Below are 9551 nucleotides of genomic sequence, written 5' to 3'. Positions count from 1 at the left end.
AACTGGTTGGCCACTGTGTGAGACAGGAGGCTGGACTAGATGAACCCTCACTGGTCTGACCCAGCAGGGCTCTTCTGATGTTCTTATGAAGGCCTCGGCCTCTGCCCTATTGTTGGCTCTCCAGGAACTGGTTGGCCACTGTGTGAGACAGGAGGCTGGACTAGATGGACCCTCACTGGTCTGATCCAGCAGAACTCTTCTGATGTTCTTCTAAGGGGAAGGCCTCGGCCTCTCTGCCCTGTTCTTGGCCCTCCAGAGGAACTGGTTGGCCACTGTGTGAGACAGGAGGCTGGACTAGATGAACCTTCACTGGTCTGATCCAGCAGGGCCCTTATTATATTCTTATGTAGGCCTCAGCCTCTCTGCCCTGTTGTTGGCCCTCCAGAGGAACTGGTTGGCCACTGTGTGAGACAGGAGGCTGGACTAGATGAACCCTCACTGGTCTGACCCAGCAGGGCTCTTCTGATGTTCTTATGAAGGCCTCGGCCTCTGCCCTATTGTTGGCTCTCCAGGAACTGGTTGGCCACTGTGTGAGACAGGAGGCTGGACTAGATGGACCTTCACTGGTCTGATCCAGCAGGGCCCTTATTATATTCTTATGTAGGCCTCAGCCTCTCTGCCCTGTTGTTGGCCCTCCAGAGGAACTGGGTGGCCACTGTGTGAGGCAGGAGACTGGACTAGATGGACCCTCACTGGTCTGACCCAGCAGGGCTCCTCTGAGGTTCTTCTAAGGGAAAGGCCTCGGCCTCTCTGCCCTGTTGTTGGCCCTACAGAGGAACTGGCTGGCCCCTGGTGTGAGACAGGATGCTGAACTAGGTGGACCTTCACTGGTCTGATCCAACAGGGCTCTTATTATATTCCTATGAAGGCCTCAGCCTCTCTGCCCTGTTGTTGGCCCTCCAGAGGAACAAGTTGGCCGCTGATCCAGAGGAGTAGCTGTGTAAGTCTGTTGCTGCAAAATAGCAAAAAGTCCAGTAGCATCTTTAAGACGAACAAATTGTTTTTTTAGCGTCAGCTTTTGAGAAACACCGCTCTCTTTGTCATCCCATCTCCATTCTGCTGCCTAAGCTGCAGCGGGAAGGCAACCGATTCCTCAATAGTTCACAGCCACACAGCCCAGAAAAAAACTGCCATAGTTTAATTTGCATTCTATACTTATGAATGCAAGAACAGAAAGCCAGGTCATTGCTGTAGATATCTTAATTGAAGAAAGATCCCAGTAGGACTGACGCAATAGAATAAGCAGTACACTTTCCCTATGAAGAAAGGTTGAAACGCTTGGGGCTCTTTAGCTTGGAGAAACGTCGACTGCGGGGTGACATGAGAGAGGTTTACAAGATTCTGCCTGGGATGGAGAAAGTGGAGAAAGAAGTCCTTTTCTCCCTTTCTCACAATACAAGAACTTGTGAGAACGGCAAGCAGCAATTCTTAAAATAAGTGGAATCCCATGATTCCACATTGCCCACTTATATTAAGAATTGCTGCTTGCCATTCCCATTTTGTCTGATGAAGTCTGGGACCTGTCTACCTGAAGGACCGTCTTTCCCCACATGTTCCCTGGAGAGTACTGAGGTCGGGAACACAAAATCTCCTTACTATCCCTGGGCCAAAAGAAGCCCACTTGAAATCCACCAGAGAAAGGGCCTTCTCTGTTATGGCCCCTACATGGTGGAATCAGCTGCCGGAGGAGGTGAGGGCCCTGCGGGACCTTGTTCAGTTCCGCAGGGCCTGTAAGACGACCCTCTTCCGGCTAGCTTACACCTAGCTTGAGAATTCAATATAGCTTGCCAGATTTCTTCTTATATATATTTGGAATATTTATTAATTTTCAAGGTTTTATCTGTTTTAAATGTTTCATTGTTTATATGTTTAAATATTGTTTAATTTTTATGTCGGACCTATTGTTGGAAGCCGCCCCGAGCCACTTGTGGGAAGGGCGGGATATAAATTCTAAATAAATAAAAAATAAATAAAAAGAGCATACGAAAGCTTCCATTCGAAATATAACTTAGTAGGTCTTAAAGGTGCTCTTGTCTACTGCTTTGTTTTATTTGAAGAAATGCTTTCTGGGAAGACTCCAGGAGGGTGGTAAAGCGTGGGGGGGGTCACGTCCGCAAAGCTTCTGGACACGTGGGAGCAGGGGGGGGAACCAAGATGCCACAGCATGAGCCTCCCACACGCCCCCCCCCCCATGTTGACAAATGCTTCTCCGTTCACTCTCTGATGCAAACCCAGGATTTACGCAAGACCTGCTGTGCGAAGTGTGAATGCCTGACAAGGAAACAGGGCAGATGCTGTTTTTCTTCTCACTGGGGAGGTGGGGGGAGAGGAGACAACACACAAAACAGAGAGAAACCAGAACAGCTGAATCGCCCAGCAGGGAAGGGCAACAGGAGAACTACTGAAAGGGGAAGGGAGTCCACCACTAAACCAGTCTGCACCGGCTTGCATTGCTACACTGCTTATCTCTTATGCATAAATTACATTTAAACCTTCCTTTCGGTTTACAAAAGAGCTTACAAAAAAGAATATTAGAAGAGCCTTGTGGCGCAGAGCGTTAAAGCTGCAGTCCTAAGCTCTGCTTGCGACCTGAGTTCAATCCCCGGCGGAAGCTGAGTTTTCAGGTAGCCGGCTCGAGGTTGACTCAGCCTTCCATCCTTCTGAGGTCGGTCGAATGAGTCCCCAGCTTGCTGGGAGGAAAGTGGAGATGACTGGGGAAGGCAGTGGCAAACCACCCCGTCAAAAGTCTGCCGTGAAAACGTTGTGAAAGCAACGTCACCCCAGAGTCGGAAACGACTGGTGCTTGCACAGGGGACCTTTCCTTTCCTTTGGTTTACAGCAAGACCGATGTGGCATACATCCAGATGCCGTCCAGACTGAGCCCCGCAAGGGGGAGGGAAGGGCAGGAGAGGGGCTTCACTGGGAGACCTCAGACCCTCCCCCGGACTACTTGGCCACTGCCCTGGAAGGAGAGTGGGAGAGGGAGACATACCCACCTGATCTATAAAGCAGGAATAACTTCTGCAAACATGGATTCAGATGGGTCGCCATGTTAGTCTGAAGCAGGGGTAGCCAAATTTGCTTAACGCAAGAGCCACGGAGAGTAAACACCAGATGTTTGAGAGCTGCAAGAAGGAAGGAAGGAAGGAAGGAAGGAAGGAAGGAAGGAAGGAAGGAAGGAAGGAAGGAAGGAAGGAAGGAAGGAAGGAAGGAAGGAAGGAAGGAAGGAAGGAAGGAAGGAAGGAAGGAAGGCGACTGCAGATTTATACCCAGCCCTTCTCTCTGGATCAAGGACTCAGAACGGCTTACCATCTCCTATATCTTCTCCCCCCCACAACATAAGAACATAAGAGAAGCCATGTTGGATCAGGCCAATGGCCCATCCAGTCCAACACTCTGTGTCACACAGTGGCAAAAAATTTTATATATACACACACACTGTGGCTAATAGCCACTGATGGACCTGTGCTCCGTATTTTTATCTAAACCCCTCTTGAAGGTGGCCATGCTTGTGGCCGCCACCACCTCCTGTGGCAGTGAATTCCACAAGTTAATCACCCTTTGGGTGAAGAAGTACCTCCTTTTATCTGTTCTAACCCAACTGCTCAGCAATTTCATGGAGTGTCCATGAGTTCTTGTATTGTGAGAATGGGAGAAAAGTACTTCTTTCTCTACTTTCCCCATCCCATGCATTATCTTGTAAACCTCTATCATGTCACCCCGCAGTCAACGTTTCTCCAAGCTAAAGAGTCCCAAGCGTTTCAACCTTTCTTCATAGGGAAAGTGCTCCAGCCCTTTAATCATTCTAGTTGCCCTTCTCTGGACTTTCTCCAATGCTATAATATCCTTTTTGAGGTGCGGCGACTAGAACTGCACACAGTACTCCAAATGAGACCGCACCATCGATTTATACAGGGGCATTATGATACTGGCTGATTTGTTTTCAATTCCCTTCCTAATAATTCCCAGCATGGCGTTGGCCTTTTTTATTGCAAACGCACACTGTCTTGACATTTTCAGTGAGTTATCTACCACGACCCCAAGATCTCTCTCTTGGTCAGTCTCTGCCAGTTCACACCCCATCAACTTGTATTTGTAGCTGACAGACATCCTGTGAGGTGGGTGGGGCTGAGAGGGCTCTCACAGCAGCTGCCCTTTCAAGGACAACTGCCACATCTATGGCTGACCCAAGACCATTCCAGCAGCTGCAAGTGGAGGAGTGGGGAATCAAACCTCTTCCGGTTCTCCCAGATAAGAGTCTGTGCACTTAACCACTTAGCAAGAGCTATGGCTGACCCAAGGCCATTCCAGCAGGTGCAAGTGGAGGAGTGGGGAATCAAACCCGGAGTCCGCATTACCCACTACACCAAACTGGCTCTCACTGCACCAAACTGGCAGGATGGAAGGAAGGAAAATAGATGGGGAAGGAGAGGTCAAAAGAAAGCAACTTTAAATGGATGCCCTTTGCTGGCTGGCCGGCTTGGAGTAGTGACTGAAAGAGAGAAGTGCCTTCTCCAAGATGGCCAATGGAGCGGTGGGGGCTTCGAGAATCACACAATATATGTGAAAGAGCCACATGTGGCTCCAGAGTAGCAGTTTGGTCACCCCTGGTCTGAAGCAAGAGACCCCAGTTTGAGTCCTGCGGCACCTTTGAAACCAACAAGCTGTAATTTTCGGTAGAACATAAGAACATAAGAGAAGCCATGTTGGATCAGGCCAACGGCCCATCAAGTCCAACACTCTGTGTCACACAGTGGCAAAAAATTTTATATACACACATACACTGTGGCTAATAGCCACTAATGGACCTGTGCTCCATATTTTTATCTAAACCCCTCTTGAAGGTGGCTATACTTGTGGCCGCCACCACCTCCTGTGGCAGTGAATTCCACATGTTAATCACCCTTTGGGTGAAGAAGTACTTCCTTTTATCCGTTTTAACCTTTCTGCTCAGCAATTTCATCGAATGCCCACGAGTTCTTGTATTGTGAGAAAGGGAGAAAAGTACTTCTTTCTCTACTTTCTCCATCCCATGCATTATCTTGTAAACCTCTATCATGTCACCCCGCAGTCGACGTTTCTCCAAGCTAAAGAGTCCCAAGCGTTTCAACCTTTCTTCATAGGGAAAGTGCTCCAGCCCTTTAATCATTCTAGTTGCCCTTCTCTGGACTTTCTCCAATGCTATAATATCCTTTTTGAGGTGCGGCGACCAGAACTGCACACAGTACTCCAAATGAGACTGCACCATCGATTTATACAGGGGCATTATGATACTGGCTGATTTGTTTTCAATTCCCTTCCTAATAATTCCCAGCATGGCGTTGGCCTTTTTTATTGCAGACGCACACTGTCTTGACATTTTCAGTGAGTTATCTACCACGACCCCAAGATCTCTCTCTTGGTCAGTCTCTGCCAGTTCACACCCCATCAACTTGTATTTGTAGCTGGGATTCTTGGCCCCAATGTGCATTACTTTGCACTTGGCCACATTGAACCGCATCTGCCACGTTGACGCCCACTCACCCAGCCTCAACAGATCCCTTTGGAGTTCCTCACAATCCTCTCTGGTTCTCACCACCCTGAACAATTTAGTGTCATCCGCAAACTTGGCCACTTCACTGCTCACTCCCAACTCTAAATCATTTATGATTAGAAGCTTCTGTATACAAGGCTTATACTCAGAATTACTTTGTTGATCTTAAAGGGTCCACTGGATTCAAACTTGTTCTTTAACCAAGAAAGAAAACAAAGAAACAAGCATCGGGTAGCGAACAGAGCAATAGACGAGGACTGGGGTGGCCAAACTGTGGCCACATGTGGCTCTTTCATAATTATTGTGTGGCTCTTGAGGCCCCCAACACAACCTTTGGAAAAGACATTTATCTCTTTAAATCACTTCTCTAAGCCAGGCCAGCTGGCAGCTTGGAGAAGGCATTTAGAGTTAAAAGTTGCTTGCTTTCCACCTCTCCTCCCTCCCTCCCTGTCTTGCAACTCTCAAACATCTGACATTCTTTTCCTGCGGCTCTCAAAAACATCTGACATTTATTCTATGCGGCTCTCACGTTAAGCCAAGTTTGGCCGCCCTTGGACTAGGATCTTGGGCAACTGGGATTCAAATCCCCACGTCTGTCACTGAAGCTCGCTGGGTGACCTTGGGCCCATCACAACTCTCAGCTTGGCCCACTCGCAGCTTTGTTATTCATGGGGGACAAAAAGAGGAAGGGGAAACAAGGTTCTAGGGCTGCTTTAAGTCCCAGTTGGGGAGAAAAGCGGGACATAAATACATAAACGCGTGGAAATGCAAATTCCAACGACACGGCATTGTAACTTATGTCCCGTAAGCGTTCAAATGCACCCCCTATGCCCCCTCCTTTTAAAAAAATCACCTCTTTCTCCCCAGGGGGGGTCTCCCACACCCCCAGCAGGGGCCTCAGCCTGGTGGTCTGCAGGGACCATCAGCAAGGGGGGGCAGAAGGGCTGTTTGGGCCTCACATGCATGGTGGAACTCAAATTGAGACTTCTGACATTAGCTCCCAGTTTGGTTCTTCATCAAAGTCACAGAAACACACTGAGAGAAGGTGACATTCACTGTACAACTTTAAACTTGTGTCCTCAAACCAGGCCACAATTCTTAATATACTGAGGGGCGGGGGGGAACTGAAGTAGCCTGGGCCTTTCTCAGCCTCTGAGGCCTGGTGGTCTGTCCTCAGCCTGCTTGTTTGGGGTGAGGAGAAAACGCTTCCCCCTGTGTGAGCCTCCGAGAAGACGCTGCGTGACAGCCCCTCGTGGCAAAAAGATGGCTGCCTTGACTTCCAGCCTGCCCTCTGAGGGAAGTGGCAAAAGCACCGCAAATACACAAACAAACACACTCTCCACTCCTTAACAGCTGGACTCCTCACAACCACTTCCGTGGCAAAGTGTCACTCTCTGGTCCTCACAACCATCTCTGTGGCAAAGTGTCACCCTTCGGTCCTTGCAACATGTGGCAGTTTCTCTCTCCCCCACCCCCAACACACAAAGAACTTGCCCGTTCAGCTTACCAACTCCTTTATTCCACCAAGGCCCAATAAGGGCCAATTCACACCCTTTTCTTTTGAAGTAAAGGAGCTGGCCTGAAGCAATTTCCCTCCTCATAAGAACATAAGAGAAGCCATGTTGGGTCAGGCCAATGGCCCATCCAGTCCAATACTCTGAGTCGCAGTGGTCAAAAAAACCGAGCTGCCAACAGGAGGTCCACCAGTGGGGCCAGAACTCCTGAATCCCTCCCGCTGTGCCCCCTCAAGCACCAAGAAGACAGAGCATCGCTGCTCCAGAAATAAGAACATAAGAGAAGCCATGTTGGATGAGGTCAATGGCCCATCCAGTCCACCACTCTGTGTCACATAAGAACATAAGAGAAGCCATGTTGGATCAGGCCAATGGCCCATCCAGTACAACACTCTGTGTCACATAAGAACATAAGAGAAGCCATGTTGGATCAGGCCAATGGCCCATCCAGTCCATCACTCTGTGTCACATAAGAGAAGCCATGTTGGATCAGGCCAATGGCCCATCCAGTCCAACACTCTGTGTCACATAAGAACATAAGAGAAGCCATGTTGGATCAGGCCAATGGCCCATCCAGTCCAACACTCTGTGTCACATAAGAACATAAGAGAAGCCATGTTGGATCAGGCCAATGGCCCATCCAGTCCACCACTCTGTGTCACATAAGAACATAAGAGAAGCCATGTTGGATCAGGCCAATGGCCCATCCAGTCCAACACTCTGTGTCACATAAGAACATAAGAGAAGCCATGTTGGATCAGGCCAATGGCCCCTCCAGTCCAACACTCTGTGTCACATAAGAACATAAGAGAAGCCATGTTGGATCAGGCCAATGGCCCATCCAGTCCAACACTCTGTGTCACATAAGAACATAAGAGAAGCCATGTTGGATCAGGCCAATGGCCCATCCAGTCCACCACTCTGTGTCACATAAGAACATAAGAGAAGCCATGTTGGATCAGGCCAATGGCCCATCCAGTCCACCACTCTGTGTCACATAAGAACATAAGAGAAGCCATGTTGGATCAGGCCAATGGCCCATCCAGTCCACCACTCTGTGTCACAGTGGCCAAAACCCAGGGGCCATCAAAAGATCCACCAGTGGGGCCAGACCACCAGAAGCCTTTCCACTGTCCCCCCAAACACCAAGAATACAGAGCATCGCTGCTCTAGAAATACGAACATAAGAGAAGTCATGTTGGATCAGCCCACAGGCCCATCCAGTCCAATACTTTGGCCCACCCAGTCCAAAACCCAGGGGCCATCAGGAGGTCCACCAGTGGGCCCAGAAACCCCCAACACAATTATTTTCCCTGAGTCTCTGGAAAAATGAGCTCTCTTGGCCGCTGCAGAACTGGGAAACCAACTACAGACTGTGGCAAAGCATGAATTTACCACTGGCAACAGCTCACGGGGAAACGAAGAGGGAAACCCCCTTTTCATCTTTCGTGTTCACATCGGCTGCCAAGAACAGGCCCTGAGGGTGCCTCAGATACGAACAATGAGGCAGACCACCTCCATTAAACTACTGCCACTTTTTTTCACGCCAGATAGGCGCAGAGGGAGTCCCGGACTCTCTCAGACCTGGCAGCCGGCTTGATTCGAGCGTCTGGTCGCTGGAGGGGCTGTTCAAAGGTGGCGGCCAGCTGCTTGGCTTCAGTCTCCCACGTTTCCTCGTAAGCCTCCCCTTTCTCCTCACAGATGTTGTGCAAGACGCAACAGGCCGAGATGAGACGGGGAAGGTTCTCCACAGCGCAGTCATTGCGGCCTGTCAGGCAACGCCACCGGCCTTTGAGTCGGCTGAAGGCCACCTCCAGGGGGCGTTGGCACCTCTTCAGGGTGGCGTTGAAGAGTTCTTTGGCCTCATCCAGATCTCCCGTGTAGGGGACCATCAGCCATGGAAGGAGGGGGTACGCTGGACCACCCAGGATGACCCTGGGGACAGACACCCCGTTGATGTCCACAGCGCCTGGGGTGAAGAGTGTCCCTTCCTGTCCTTTGGTGAACAAGGTGGACCTATTGAAGATCTTGGCTTCGTGAGTCTTCCCTGGCCAGCCGGCACTCAGGTGGGTAAATTTGCCCCGGTGGTCCACCAAAGCTTGAAGGGCCATGGAATAATAGCCCTTGGAGTTGACGTACTCAGCAGCCTGGTGAGGCGGGCACAAAATCGGCATGTGGGTGGTGCCCACCACACCGGCACAGTTGGGGAAGCCCATGTTCTGGAACCCGTCAACGATTTCATTCAGGCTACTGCCCACGGTGACGGTGATTCGCATCAGCACCCGCTGGATGGCTCGGCACACTTCCAGCACCACCGAGCCGGCCGTGGACCGCCCGACCCCAAACTGGTTTCCCACGTCTCGGTAGCACACGGAAGTGGCCAGCTTCCACAGAGCGATGGCCACGCGCTTCTCCACGCTCAGGGGGATCCTCATCCGCGTCTTCTGTCGCTGCAGAGCTGGAGAGAGCTGGGCGCACAGCTCCAGGAAAGTGGCTTTGCGCAT

General features: G+C 50.4%; 1 protein-coding gene across 1 annotated transcript; it reads right to left on the bottom strand.

The window, feature by feature from the left end:
- Window positions 1-8588: 8588 nt before the first annotated feature.
- LOC132584596 (uncharacterized) lies at window positions 8589-9551 on the bottom strand. Its single transcript, XM_060256497.1, has one exon. It carries the CDS (start codon window positions 9549-9551, stop codon window positions 8589-8591), a length of 963 nt encoding a protein of 320 aa, XP_060112480.1.

The sequence above is a fragment of the Heteronotia binoei genome, chromosome 15 (assembly GCF_032191835.1).
Source record: "Heteronotia binoei isolate CCM8104 ecotype False Entrance Well chromosome 15, APGP_CSIRO_Hbin_v1, whole genome shotgun sequence".
Classification (NCBI taxonomy): Eukaryota; Metazoa; Chordata; class Lepidosauria; order Squamata; family Gekkonidae; genus Heteronotia; species Heteronotia binoei.
This window is presented reverse-complemented; position numbering and strand designations above follow the sequence as displayed.

What these genes read in the sequence shown, in the direction of transcription:
- LOC132584596 (XM_060256497.1), bottom strand. Translation starts at nt 9,551, where the DNA reads ATGCGCAAAGCCACTTTCCTGGAGCTGTGCGCCCAGCTCTCTCCAGCT.